The sequence below is a fragment of the Trichosurus vulpecula genome, chromosome 2 (assembly GCF_011100635.1).
Source record: "Trichosurus vulpecula isolate mTriVul1 chromosome 2, mTriVul1.pri, whole genome shotgun sequence".
Classification (NCBI taxonomy): domain Eukaryota; kingdom Metazoa; phylum Chordata; class Mammalia; order Diprotodontia; family Phalangeridae; genus Trichosurus; species Trichosurus vulpecula.
Genome location: NC_050574.1, coordinates 332239860 through 332255473, shown reverse-complemented (window position 1 = coordinate 332255473; position 15614 = coordinate 332239860). Strand labels below are relative to the sequence as shown.

General features: G+C 40.8%; 1 protein-coding gene across 2 annotated transcripts in view; it reads right to left on the bottom strand.

Annotated features, from left to right (window-relative positions):
- MYLK (myosin light chain kinase) overlaps window positions 1-13778 on the bottom strand; it is a 338535-nt gene extending 324757 nt beyond the window's left edge. Inside the window, exon 1 of one of the 2 annotated variants that reach the window (XM_036746782.1) lies at window positions 13531-13778. In XM_036746782.1, coding sequence (XP_036602677.1) covers window positions 13531-13564 — 34 coding nt within the window. In that variant the 5' untranslated portion in view covers window positions 13565-13778. The remainder of the gene's footprint in view (window positions 1-13530) is intronic. The other variant, XM_036746783.1, reaches the window with a different exon arrangement.
- Between the last annotated feature and the right edge of the window lie 1836 nt (window positions 13779-15614).

Here is a 15614-nt window from a genome sequence, read left to right as displayed (position 1 = left end):
TTTATTAATTTTCCTTAACTATGTTTGCTAATAAACATAAAATTTTCTTAAATTAAGAACCATCATAGTTATATAGTTATATATACACAGGTATATATAATACCCACATATATCTATATATGTGCAAAAAGATGTGTGTATATAGATATATACACATATATATGGGGGTGCTATGCTATTTAAAGAAATATAAACACCTAAGTACTTTGGTATCTTTCCTAAGTTTAGTTTAGTCTAACCTTTCCTAAGTTTCCTAAGTTTAGTTTAGTGTAACCTTAATTCTTTTTAAAAAAATTTATTTTATTTTTAATTTACAGAATAAAACAAGCATTTCCATAATATAACATAATAAAACAGATGATTGCACAGGAAACTGCAAATCTATTATATAGAACTTGTTATTCTTTTTAAATATATAATAAAGTTAACATGTACATTTCTTTTCTTCCCTTCTCTCCCCCTCTCCCTCCCCTAGAGATAGCTACCATAAGACATAAATAGATAAATGCATGTAAAATCAGTCTCTATATACTTCTATTTATCAGTTCTTTCTCTGGATACAGAGAGTTTCTTCGTATATCCTTTATAGTTAATTTGGGTATTTATAATAGTCAAAATAACTTGCTTGCTCAAAGTTTGTTCTTAAAACAACATTGCTGTTACTGTATATAGCGTTCTCTTGGTTCTGCTCATTTTGCCCTTCATCATTTCATGCAAGTCTTTTTATGTTTTTCTAAGATCATTGAGCTCATCATTTCTTATAGCACAGCAGTATTCCATCACAACCATACACCACAATTTGTTCAGCCATTCCCCAACTGATGGGTATCCCTGCAATTTCCAGTTCTTTACCACCACAAAGAGAGCTGCTATAAACATTTTAGAACATATAAGTTCTTTTCTTTTTTTCCCTATTTATCTTTGGAAATAGAAGTAGTGGTGGTATTGCTGGATCAAAGGATATAGGTAGTTTAATAACTTTTGAGGCATTATTCCAGATTGATCTCCAAAGTGGATTAACTTTAATTCAATATTTAACAGTGCATGGCAAAATTCTTCCCTTTTTTGGTTGTCTGACATACTAGTCAGATTCACCAGGTGTTCAGGTTTTACCTTTTGACTCATGATAGATTCCCAACCAGGGCTCAGCTGTCTCACTATTTGACTGTCTCTTTATCTCTTTGCACAGAGGTTTAGCCTCATTCCCCCAGGGGGCAGGGGTAGTTTTCAAATAATAAGAGAATAACTTCCATCTCTCAAAAAGTGAGGGCCTCCTTCCCTCTCATCTCCTCCCTCCCCATATCTGGTTGCTAGGTGTTCTCTGGCTAATTACCTGCATCTGCAGAGAATGGTCTCCTGTGTATACAGGTATTCTGAAGGCGTTATACATTTCTGCCTTAACCCTCAATGCCTACCAGGTGCAGAATATTATTAGGTACTGGAAAAAATAGAAAGCTTAAGGTAAGATACAGTTCTTATCCTCATGGAACTTAAAGCTCATAGCTGAGGGATAAGATGCAAACACAAGTCCACAATCCACAGCATTGCATGGTAAGGGAATAAAAGACCTAGGAAGGAAAGCACCATTTGAAGTCACAGGAAAACCACTTAGAGAATCATAGAATCCTGAAGTTGGAAGGGGCACTTGTGACCTCAAAGTTTATCTAGGCTCTATAGCTCAGAGAAGAAATCCCATCTCCAGTGATCAGTTATCCATCCTCTGATTGAAGATGAGAAGTGGTAGGGAATCCCTTACCTTTGGAAGCAACCCACTCCACTCAGTGGGTTCCATTTTTTTAAAAGCACATTTTTCTTTATGTTGAGTCAAAATCTGCCTCAACACAAATTCTACACACAGGTCCCAGTTCTGCTCTTTGGGACCAAGATGAAAAAGTCAGTAACTTTCTGTGCAAAGCATTGTGGTAGGTGCTGCAGATGCAAAAACCATTAATTTTGTTTAAAATCCTACAGTTTCTATTCTCAAAGAAATTTGTTTCCTTCCTTCTTTCTCTTTCTTTTGTCCCATCCTTTCTTTCTTTGTCTTCCTCTCCTCTCCTCTGCTCTCCTCTCCTTTCCTTTCCTTCCTTCTTTCTGTCTTTCTTTCTTTTCCCAGTGCTGACTGACACAGAAGCTCTGACGCACCTCATTTATGACCCTGGCAGTTCACCCATCCCTAGGCAGCCTGATGGCTCCCCAACCCAGGAGTTCACCAAATTGTGCCAGACTTAGTGCAGACACTGCCTAGTAAGCTTTAGACATTCTGCAGCAATGGACTGACATCCTACCAGATACATGACAGGCCAGAAGATAGTTCTTCATTTTTATGCCTATTTACCCTCATAACCCTTAAAAGAGAACTTTCTCAGAATATTTAAAAATGTATGTAATCATAATAGAAAGAGATTTGTAAACACAGAGCTAACAGTGGTTTCTGTTGAAGTTTTTTTTTTTTAACAAAGCCAATACCACATCAGAAAAGTCTGATATCTCCTTCTCCCTCTTCTATAGAAGGAAGCTTATACTAATTGCATACTACTGTGGCAGTTACAATGGAGAGAAGCTGCTTTTATCCTCTCATTCCTCCCCACCTCAGACATTCCAATCATTCTAAGTATCTCCACTAAAACTGTAAAATAAAACCCCCTAAAATCATAAAAAGAAATACAAAAAACAACTAAACAAAAGGCTTCAGGAGCTAGAAGGAGGAGAGTAAAGGAGGGAGGGAAAAAGACTTTCTCCTTTGCTACAGAATTAAGAACATACCCTTGGGCTGGGATGGACAGTTGAGCTCCAAGGACTGATTTCTGTCCTTTTCTACCAAGCTCCCCCTGCCCTACATCCTGGTAGGTGTTTGGGCAAAAGGAGGAAGCATTTTTTAAAATTAATTTTTTAATCAATCGAAATCCATCTCCTCTTACCTCCCCCTCCCTCTCTTACCTCCCCTTCCCTATTTCTTTCTTTTGAAAAAGAAAGAAAACCAAAACCCATTACACACATATATAGTCAAATAAAATCAACGCTCATAACATCCAAGTCCAAAAAAACCCCCAACAACCAAGAATCTCAATTCGCGCGGGGCACATCCCTCTCAATCAGAATATAATGTTTCTTCATGAGTTCTCTGGCAACAGGGTTGGTCATTGCATTGATGGGAATCCCTATGTCTTTCAAAGTCATTTGTCCTTACGATGGTGTTGTTATTGTATCAATTGTCTTCTTGGTTCTGCTTACTTCATTCTGTTGTTGAGGGTGAAAGCATGGAAGGAACCCCATTCCCTCTCCCTCGAAAAAGAGGAAAAAGAAACCAGATCTAATTACAGCTTGAAAAAAGACCCACACCCCCATACATTTAAGTCGATTTTTTTTTCTGCAAAGAGTGAAGTATGGAAGACTAAAAGAATTTGAAGGATGCTTGCTCATAAGTGGGAGAATTATGAATCATAGATTACATATAAAATGCTGTGTTTGGTTTTTAAAGCCCTTCCCAATGGGCCCTTTCCTACTCTTCTGGTATCCTTGCATTTTAAGCCAGCTTGACATCAGCCTTCTTGCTGTTCCTGACACCCAGCACTCTCTAGCTGTCCCTCATGCCTGGGATGCTCTCAGCCCTCATCTCCACCTCTTCCTTCAAGCCTCTCCTCAAAGCCCACCTTTGGAAGGAGGCTTTTCCCAGTCTCTCTTTTCTCCATCATCCCACCCCCACCCCCACTCAAGCTAGCACTTTCTCTCTGAGGTTACCTCCCATTTATACTGTTCAGCTTGCATGTGTATAGTTGTTTTCTCCCCCATTGGAATGGGAGCTCCTTCTTCAGAAAAACCTGTAAAGACTTATGGTACTGAGTGAAGTGAGCAGGAGCAGGAGCCAGAGCATACAGTAACAGCAACATTATACAATGACTGACTTTGATAGACTTAGCCCTTCTCAGCAATGCAAGGACCTAAAACAATTCCAAAGGACTCATGATGGAAAATGACATCCATGCCAGAGAAAGAACTATGGAGTCTGAATGCAGATCAAAGCAGACTATTTCCTTTTTGTTTGTTTGTTTTGTTTTTTTTTCTTTGTCATGGTTCCTCCCATTCGTTCTAATTCTTCTCCACGACATGACTAATGTGAAAATATGTTTAATAGGAATGTATATGTAGAACCTACATCAGATTACATGCTGTCTTTGGGAGGGGGGAGGGGGGGAGAAAATTTAAAACTTATGGAAGTGAATGTTGAAAACTAAAAATAAATAAATTAACTTATTAAAAAAATAAAAGAATGTGAGTTCCTTGAATTCAGGGACCTGTTTTTGCCTTTCTTTTCATCCCCCAGAACTTAGCACAATACCTGACACACATAATATATGCTGAATAGATGCTTGTTGCTTGACTGATTGGGTTCTGAGATGACGGTTCAGAGAAGGAGAGACCCTACTAGGTTCTGAGGAAAATGACAGACTGCTTAGGCTGTCTCAGTATGTTTTTTCTTGCCAAATGCTTTTTACTTCCTAGAAGCTATATCCTCTTTCCATGCCCAGAGCTCTTGCTATCCTCCAAGTCCCTTGCGGTATAATAGAGAGAGCGTTGGACCATGACCCAAGACACCTGGGTTCAAATTTCAGGCTCTGTCAAGGACTCGTGTCTGTGAGGGAGCCACTTATTTTCTCAGAGACCTAGATTCCTTATATTAAAAATGAGAATAATGGTATTTGTAATATCCACCTCATTGGGTTGTTGTGAGGAAAATGCTTTGTAAACTGTCAAGTGGCACAAAAGCATGATCTAGTCTCATAGGGGAGCTAAGTGGTGCAGTGGATAGAGGGCCAGGCTTGGAGTCAGGAAGCCTCACCTGCATGAATGCAAACCCAGCCTCAGACACTTACTAGCTGTGTGAATCTGGGCAAGTCACTTAACCCTGTTTGCCTCAGTTTCTCATCTGTAAAATGAGCTGGAGAAGGAAATGGCAAACCGCTTCAGTATCTTTGCAAAGAAAACCCCAAATGGGGTCATGAAAAGCTTGACATAATGAAACAACAAATCTCATTAGAAGTCAAAGAAGGCTCCTGATAACTGGTAAAAAATAAAATAAAATAAAAGTTTCCCACAGGGGCCAAAATGACTAGAGTTAAAATACTGTAGGTTAGTAAAATGTGTCACCTTGGACATATTGCCTATTTGCATTATTAGAGGAAATTAACCCAACAAAAGGAAGGGGAGAATTAAATCTAGTCATTGAGCAACTACTATGTGCCAGGGGATATAGGGAATGCAATGAAATATAAGACTGTCTCTGACCTAGCATCTAGTTCGGGTTAAGATATATACACATGAAAAGATAACATAAGGCAAGAGTTATGACTGTCTGATGAGTCGTAGATGTAATAAGCACTAGGGGAGTTCAAAGCTCAAATCACTGCAGGGAAGGGTGGTCTGGGAGTTTTATGGGGGAGAGAGGATTTGAGCTGAGTCTTGAAGAAGGTTCTGCATAGTGGGGCTTTCCAGGCAGTATAGACAGCGTGAGCTAGACCAAGACAAGAACACAGCAAACATGTTCTGGTGATCTTTGAGTAGCCCAGTTTGGGTGAGTCAGAGAGTGTGCTTGCACATAATACTGTAGCTACTTAAGGAACGTTTGCAGCATCGAATTGAGCGAAGGATGCGAAGATAAGTTAGTGGCTGATTGGTGCAGATTTTGAAAGCCAGACTAGGAAGTTTGAATTTTAGGCTATAAGCAATGGAAAAGCATGTGAATGCTTAAGCAAGAGGATAACATAAGAGAAAGGATGTTTTCAGAGGATTAAACTTGGGGGTGGGGAGGGAGCAAGATGGATCTGCAGCATGTATAGTGTAGTACGTGAAGTCAGAAAGGTGGGTACAAGATGGGCCACTGATAGCTTCTAACTGTGTGACTAGAGACACGCTGCTTCACCTCCCTGTACCTCAGCTTTTGTTGTTCCATCATTTCAACCACGTCCAACTCTTCATGACCCCATTTTGGGCTTTTCTTCTTCATGTAAATCGTTCTTTGTTTCTTTTAAAATAATATTTCCCCCCCAATTACTTGTAAAAACAATTTTAAGGGGCAGCTAGGTGGCACAGTGAGTAGAGCACTGGCCCTGGAGTCGGGAGGACCTGAGTTCAAATTCAGCCTCAGACACTTGACACATGTACTAGCTGTGTGACCTTGGGCAAGTCACTTAACCCCAATTGCCCTGCCAAAAAAACGACAAAAAAACAAACAACTTTTAAAATCCATTGAATTTTTTTTGAGTTCCAAATTTCCCTCTCTACTCCCTGAGATGGTAAGCAATCTGCTATAGGTTATACATATGTAATTGTGTAAAATATTTCCATATTTGTCATTTTGTATGAGAAAACTCAAAAGAAAGAAAGAAGGAAGGAAGAAAAGAAATAAGAAGAAAGGAAAGAAGAAAGGAAGAAGGAAGGAAGGAAGGAAGGAAGGAAGGAAGGAAGGAAGGAAGGAAGGAAGGAAGGAAGGAAGAAAATTCTGGAGTCTGTATTCAGAAAATATCAGTTCTTTCTCTGGAGGCAGATAGCATTTTTCATCACCAGTCCTTTGGGAGTGTCTTAGGTCACTGGTGTAGATGAGAATAGCTAAGTCATTCACAATTCTTCATCATACAATACTGCTGTTACTGTATACAATGTTCTCTTGGTTTGACTCACTTCACTTTGCATTAGTTTATATAAATCTTCCCAGTTTTTTTCTGAAATTATCCTGCTTGTCATTTCTCATAGCACAGTAATAGTCCATTACATGCATATACCACAACTTGTTCAGCCATTCCCCAATTGATAGGTATCTCCTCAATTTCCAATTATTTTCTCAGAGACCTAGATTTCTTATATTAAAAATGAGAATAATGTTATTTGTAATATCCACCTCATTGGGTTGTTGTGAGGAAAATGCTTTGGAAACTGTCAAGTGGTACAAAAGCACGATCTAGTCTCATTACAGGGGAGCTGCTATAAATTTTTTTGTACAAATAGGTTCTTTTCCATTTTTTAAAATCTCATTGGGATACAGAAGTGGTATTGCTGGATCAAATGGTACACACAGCTTTATAGCCCTTTGGGCATAGTTATTTTGGGATTTTCTTGGCAAAGATACTGGAGCAGTTTGTCATTTCCTTCTCCAGCTCATTTTACAGATGAGGAAACTGAGGCAAATAGGATTAAGTGACTTGCCCAAGGTCACACAGCTAGTAAGTGTCTGAGGCCAGATTTAAACTCAGGAAGATGAGTCTTTCTCACTCCAGGCCTGGCACTCTATCCACTGCATCACCTAGCTGCCCTCTATTAGCTGTTTAATAAATTCCTGTTCAGTGATGGGTTAAAATGACCATAAGGCAATAGAAAACTCAGGCCCAGAGCCTAGGATGAAAATCACAGCTTTGACATGGGAACCATCCATGTAAAAGGGAATATAGAAGCCATAGGAATGAATGATCAATCACCAAGGGAGACACTTTAGAGCATAGGCTCTAAATCTTTTGTGAGTCATCAAACCCTTTGGCAGTCTGGTGAAGTTTCTGGTCTTTCTTTCAGAATGTTTTTAAATATGTAAAATAAAATACAGAGGATTTTAAAGGAAACCAATTATATTGAAATACAATTACTTATATATAAATATTTATATTATAATAAGCTGTTGCATATAATACACATGCATATTGAATAAGCCCGTAACTGGGGATCTGTGAAAATATATTATATAGTGTATGCATTTATGTACGTATAGCCTGGACTCATTTTTCTTCTATCTTTCCCCAGTAAATGCAGGTGTTTCCCAAAGCTCAGTCCTCAGTCCTCTATTCTTCTGTCTAGAGTACAGGTGCTTAACCAGGGGTCTGTGAACATATACAATTAATCCTCATTATTTGGGGATTCTGTATTTGCAAATTCGCCTACTTACTAAAATTTATTTTTAACCCCAAAATCAATAATCGTAGCTCTTTCTCAGCCATCCATAGACACGTGCTGAGTGGTGAAAAATTTGATTCAGTGCTTTCGCAATAATTCACAAACACGTGCAGAATGGCAAAAAATATGAGTCACCTGATGGGCATGTTCCCAGCTAAAGTGGAACAAGGAGATACTCTGCTTTCTTGATTCATCTTGTATAAATTTTACTTTAACATTTTTATTTTATTTTTTCCAATTACATGTAAAAACAATTTATAACATTCATTTTAAAAATTTTTGAATTCCAAATTCTCTCTCTTCTTCCCTTCTCTCCCCCCTCCTTAAGACGCCAAGCAATTTGATATGGTCATCTCTCATACTGTAAACAAGTGTCCTTTTTGTACATTTTTCTCATTTTTGTGCTTTTTGTTAGTGACTTCCTTGTTTAAAATGGCCCCCAAGCATAGTGCTGAAATGCTGTCTAGTGTTCCTAAGCACAAGAAGGCTGCGCTGTGTCTTACAGAGAAAATGAACGTGTTAGATAAGTTTAGTTCAGGCCTAAGTCGTAATGCTGTTTGCTGAGTTCAATGTTAATGAATCAACAATATAGTACATTCAGGAAAAAGGAAGATGAAATTTGCTGATCTATATGTATATGAGGTGGCTCTGGAAAGAGCTAAAGTGAACATTGTGACCAGAGGCTCCCAGGAACCTAACTATGTATTTCCTATAAGAGCAAAGATTCAGTATTTGTTAATTCAGTGTCTGTGGTGACTTTATAGAAAATAACTAATGTGGATGACAAGAATAAGCTGTACATAGATAATATCAATAAGTTATATATTTGTAAGTTATATATAATATATAACTGTATCTTCTGTTTTTATGTATATGTTCATAGATTCCTAGTTAAGAATCTCTATTATATATTTTATAGGTGTACATATATGTGTATACACACATATATTTATATACATACATATATACATACACATACACACATGTATATATGTATATGTGTGTATGTATGTGTGTGTATGTATGTGTGTGTGTGTATATATATATATAAAATCATGGACCTCTAGTTAAGAACCCTTACTCTAAAGGAACAGGAGAGGAGGGAGAACTATAAAACATACACATATATGTAATATGTATAAATAATAATATATGTGTGGATACCATAAATATGTATATGTTTATGGACCCCTGTTTAAGAACCCCTACTGTAAAGAGAAGAACAGAGGACTGAGGACTGAACACCTGAGCTTACTGGGAGAGCTAGAAGAGGAACATGCAAAAAACCTTACCTTAACTCTTTAGAAATCATTTCATCTAGGTATGTGTTGCACATTTCCTGCTGTGGGGCTGAGGCTGAGGGATCACTTGTGCATGGAAATTTTAAGTTGTAGTAAGGCTAAACCAATTTGGCATTTGCACTAAGCGTGGCGCCAGTATGGTGAGCTCCTGGGAATTTGGCGTGGGGGAGGCACCTCCAGGTTGGCTAAGGAGGGGCAAAGCAACTCAAATTAGAAACAAAGGTCAAATTGATAGCATAGAGGAAAAAAGAGAGGGAGGAGGAGACAGAGAGGAGGAGGAGAAACTATTTCAAAGAAAACTCAACTAACTTCCAAATCACAGAGTTAACACTGACAGTTAATTTCATTGGCTCAAGGCTGCTGTATCTAGCTGGTGGGTAAGAAGGTTAACTTTCACTCAGTCAGTACAAAAAGGCATCAGATTTCAGGTCCATTCACATCAAAAAGCTCACTGTAGAATTCTCATGCTAGGATCTGAGTGACAATGACAGGGTAAGTTATTGTTATGGGTGGTAGAAAGAGGTGCCAGGAATGTTTATCTACATGGAATTCAGGGCTGGCAGGTCCTGCAAGGCAGGGGAACAAGAGGTTGGCAAAAGCAGAAATCAGGAATCCAGGGTATGGAACTGGGGCACAAAGTGTCAGGAAATTAAGAGTCTGGAACAAGCAGGATCGGTATCTTGGAGCAAAGTGTCAGAGCAACAAGGAAGGGCTACTAGTAACAAGAGAACAGGCTGGACAAGGGCTCCTTGTATTCTCCCTGGTCAGGACTGGAAGGGATCTCAGTTTGGATGGCCTGAGCCTAAGGATGGAGATCAAGAGATACACGTGGCAGGATCAGGGTGTGAAGTAGGAGTGGGCAGCATGATAGGTATAATAATAATAGTATTCAATCTAAAAATTCAAGACCTCAGTTCAAATCTGGCCTCAGACACTTACTAGCTGTGTGATCCCGGGCAAGCCTCAGTTTTCTCATCTGTAAAATGAGCTGGAGAAGGAAATGGTGAACCACTCCAGTATTTTTGCCAATAAAACCCCACATGGGGTCATGAGGACACGAGTGAAACAAATGAATAACAACAAAATAACCTATTATGTAGAAGGCACTGTACTAGGCACTGGGGGAGAGGGGATGGGTACAAAGGTAAAAATAAAAAATAGCTCCAGCCCCTGAGGAGCATGACACAAACAAGTAAACAGCTAACTACATACAAGATGATTTAAGAGCACCCACAATGGGGGAAAATCAAGAAATGTTTTGTGTAGCATGAGTGCTGCTCCATGAAAGGACAGGGAATTCTAAAGGCAGAGGTGAGGAGGCAGTGCATTCCAGGCATGAGGAAACACCCCATATAAAGTTAGGGCTGAAATGTATGTGGCATGTGTATGAAGGGTAATAATGTGAAATAAGCCAGGCAAGGTAGGCTGGAGCCAGATTGTGCAGGGTTTGACATGCCAAGTTGAGAAGTTTGCTTTTTATTCTAAGGGTAGCTGGGAGCCAATGGAGATTCTTGAGCAAGGGAATGGTTGACATGGTCAGACCTTAGCTTAAGGAAGATTACTTTTGCAGCTTTGTAGAGGATGGTCTAGAGAAGATAGATGTCTAATTAGGACTACTGCAACAGGGCTGGGGAGAAGACACAAAGACCGAATGAGGATGCTGCTTTTCCCCCACACACATTAGGTAATTTTTGTGTTCTTACTACTGCAACTATCCCCATGACAGATTGTCAAAGGGAATTATTTCCCAGAAATCAACTTCTCATTCATTCAGACCAAGCCCTGTGACAGCTGTCACTAAACCACATGAGTCGAGGGTTAACACACTCTTGATCCTCATTCAATGTCCCCCACTCTGTCCTGATCTTTACCCTCCACTAACCTCCCTGAAAGCCTCCTCCTAAGCTAATCCTACCAGTTCTAGTCATTCAAATCACTCTGAAAACCTCAGAGGACCCAGAGCTGAAAGGATGGTCTAGGTCTTACAGTTGAGGAAACTGAGGCCCAGAAGTGAAGTGACTTGAAATTCACGTGGATATTAAGTAGAAGAGCTAGGATATGTGATTCCAAAGCAATTCCCTTTTTAGTCCGTCACATGACCTCATTCTTAACATGTGTAAAATTAGGCAGATATTACTTGAATAGCTCTTTCCAGATCATCAGTGTCAATGGCTTTCAATGTCAATGCCTTCTACTTATTTACTCAGAGTTTTTCCCACATCTCCAATAGAACTGGGAGTTCCCCAAGGGGAAGAACTGTGTCTTTTCCAATAAAAGGGAAAGTAGATGAGGACAGAAACTCAATTCCCACCCACTCACGGACTGGACGCTCCCCAAGGCTAGGGAAGCTCTTTCCAATTAGATCTTTACCAGCCCTTTTCTCCTTCAAGACAATCCTGCAAACTTAGCTAAATAGGACACTTTTTTTCCATCCTCCCACACACCATCATCACTCCTGTTTCTACCATAGGTACCACCATCTCCAACTTCCACATTTTCTAATTGAAAATGAAAAATCTGTCAGGTCAAAATAAGGAAACCCAGGAGATCCTGACATGCCAAGGACAGCTTCCCAAATCTGGAATCTCCTGAACGCACGAACTTTCCCTTATTGTTCCTCTAGCTTTTGTCAATGCAGAACCAAAGGATTGTGCTAAATGAATAATAAGCTTCGAAGGAATTATAAACTAAAGAGGGAAAGATGATAACACTCCTTGGGAGAGATGGGGCAGGGAGGACAAGGATCAGGAAAGCCTTGGTTAAGTAGGTAGCATTTGAAATGAGTTCAGAAATATGGTTAGGTTTGCTATAGATGAAAATGAATCTCTCAGAATCCTAGCCCCCAAAACACTGAGTTCCACAAGACCCAGAAAGACACCAGTTTGGCTTTATAAGTGGATGGAAAGCAACCAGCAGCTTGACTTCTGGAACATGGGCTTGGTGGATAGAGAGTGCAGTAGTGGGGTGTCAAGCCTTGGAAAGGGGTCTGGCCTCAGGTTAGGGAAGGAATAGTGGAAGAATGGTGAGTTCTGGCACTCCAGAAGGAGGTGAGTAGGGAGGGGATAGAATTACTCAATCATCACTTGTATTAGGGCTACAACTCAGTTCCAATTCAGCAGTCACGCCAACCAGCTCCACTCACTCTCAGCCCATCATCTCACCAGCTGTCATTACTAACATAAACAGATTCCTTTGGCATTGGCAATCAATGGCCACTGACATTTTTTGAATGTTCGGTTAAAAAAAAAACAGAACAGTCACAGCCTCCAGGTCCCTCTTCCTCCTCCAAATAACTAGGGGTCCATTCTCCTAAGTAAAAGAAGTTGGGGGATTTCCAAGATAACCTCTATATCAACACTCTCTGAAACCACAAACACACAGCTGGAGGAAGCTCCTTCAGGACAAAATAAACTGAGATCAAAAGGGCAGCAAGTGGGGTGGAGGGGGTGGGGGCGGGATGCAGCAGGGCTAGAGGATGTGGGAAGGGGCAAAAAAGGTTTGAGAGTTCCAGTCCCCCAAGGCAAAAAGCTAAATCATTGTTAGTCTGTGAGGGCAATTTTCCTTGGCAAGAGGACTTATTAATCATCACCAGAAGCAAAATTTAGCAATTTCACTTTAATTTGATTCAAAACACTTTGTTTAAATTATCTCCTGAGTGCAATTACGGCAAAAGGAAACTTTCAGTCTCAATTATTTAACCATTTAATCCTAAAGCAGGCATTATAGACTTCCTACCCTTCAGCATTCTGATTTTTTTTTCTTTTTTTCCGGAGTGGGGGCGGGGGCAACTACTGAAAATGAAAGTCTCTCTTTCCTATAATTCAGAGGCAAAAAACCAGAGGTAAAACAGGTTATAAGACAGAGCAAGTTTTCTGGTACTTCCTTTGCTGCCCCAAATACCATTTAGTTCCTTTATTTCTTAAACTCCTTTCTCTGACTACAAGATGCCCTGGAAACACCTTCCTTAATTTCTGGCTGGTCTCAGGCTTCTCCGTCTATACCGCCTCCGGCTTTGCTTCGAGCCCCCGGTTCTCCCAGCCTGGAGGTCCGACACAGCGACGATCCCTACAGCTGTGGGACAAAGCGAAGATAGCCCCAATTCTCCCCCTCCCCGCGCTGCAATCAGTTCTGAAATGCACACTAATCCCTACAAATTCTCACTGTATGCTCCGTAATCTCTCTTAATCCTGAAGAAAGCCGCCCCAGCTTTGCCTTGCCCCGGCTCACTATTTGGCAAGTACAAAAAAATGGCAAAGTGGAGCAAATGAGCCCAGTAGTAAAGCGGAGGAAACCTTACCCACCCGGCAGCCTCTCCCCTCGGCAGGTTCCATAGGAGGCAGGACTGACTCCACCAGCAGCTTTCCCACTTCACCACTTAATTGCAGTGATTTCCTTTCCAAAGTCCATTCCCGGGAGTCCCGGAGTGAAAGGAGAGCAGAGGGAGCGAGCAGTATCACGGGCAGTAAAGGATAGACCCAGGTCACAGGAATTTAAAAGGCTTTTGTTCTGATGAGGCTCACAGATGTTGCAACTGGGCTGCTAACCATTGAGCCAACTTCACCAGGGCCAGTCGATCTGTTGTTTTAACCCACCGAGCTGGAGTGACCTTTGAAGCCCTCTGCTGCTGTGGGCTGGCTGGATTTTCAATGGAGGCCCTGGGGGACCAGAAGTGGAAGCTCACAGGTTGCTACTTGTTTGGAGCTGCAGATTCCAAACTGTGTGTGTGTGGGAGCAGAGTTTACCCTAGTGGGATCTGCCCAAAAAAAAAAAAAAAAAAGAAGAAGAATAAAAATGCAGAAATGAGAGTCCTTTGACTGGGCCAAGAACATCCCTGAATCCACATCTGGGCTGGGAACACTACTACAGCCCCTAGCACCCTGGCACATCTAGACTGGGAACAGCATCCCCAGGTTACTAGGCACATCTGCCTTACCAGGACAGCTCTGCCCTCTCAAGCAGAAATGTTATAGGAATAGATTCCTTCTAAAGCAGGGACAACATCTATCACAGGCACATTACATACTGTTTTCCTGTATTCCCCTAAAGGAATCTGGGACCAAGGTTGAAGCAGGCTCCCTAGACTCTGCACATGCCATTCACACAGACCTAATTGGGGTAAGACTTGACAAAGGCCAGCCCTGGCAGACACTTAAAGTGGGTCCTTGGTCTTCAGGCTAAGAAACCATACTGGACTCGTTAGTTCTGAGCACCTAGAGATGAGAGCTGACATTTACAGAGTGCATCAAGGCTTACAAATGAAGAGTTTAACTACCTCTGCACAGATGATGCCCCAATCTCTATATCCTAGGCTTTCTCCTGAACTCCTGTCAAACATCTTCCACTGGAGATTTCCAATGACATATCCTACAATCACCTGAGACTTGACACACCCAAAAAGAGTTCATTATTTTTCTTTTGGAACCTACGCTCCTTGTGTAAACTGTCCTGCCACCACCATCATGTTATCATTCAGTATTCTCCCAGGCGCCTCACTCTCACTCACCCCACATATCCAATCAGCTTCCAACTTTTGTCTTTTCTACCTCCACAGTCTTTCTCACATCCATCCCCTACTCTCTACAAACATGGCAACTGCCTAGTCCAGGCCCTCATTACTTGTCACCTGGACTATTTGCAATAACCTCCAGATTAGTGGCCCTACCACGAGTGTCTCTCCTTCCTAATGCAGTCAATGATAAGTCAATAAGCATTTATTAATTACTTACTATGGACCAGGAACTATGGTAAGATACAAACAAAGGCAAAACAGTCCCTGCCCTTGAGAAGCTTACATTCTAATGGAGGAGATATTATGTAGTAACAGCTAAGTATCCTAGTAAATAGAGCTCTGGGCCTGGAGTCAGAAAGACTCACCTTTCTGAGTTCAAATCTGGCCTTAGACACTTACTAGCTGTGTAACCCTGGGCAAGTCACTGAACCCTATTTGCCTCAGTTTTCTCATCAGTAAAATGAGCTGGAGAAGGAAATGGCAAACTGCTTGTGTTTCTTTGCCAAGAAGACCCCAAAATGGGGTCATGAAGAGACAGACATGACTGAAATGACTGAACAACAAGATAATATGCAAGTAACTAGCTATGTACAAGATACATACAGAAGAAATGCATGGTGATTTCAGAGAAAAGGTACTTCAGGATGGGGAGGAGGTCATACATGGAAAGGTCTCCTGTAGAGCTACAGATTTGAGCTGAGCCTTAAGGAAGCGAGGAGGTAGGATATTCCAGATATGAGTTTAGACAACCAGTGACAGGTTATACAGATGCCAAAATGATTTTCCTAAAGCTCAGACCTGAGGATGTCCCTTCACTACTCAATAAATTACAATATTCAAATAGAAATTATTTGGTTTACCTTTTAAAACCC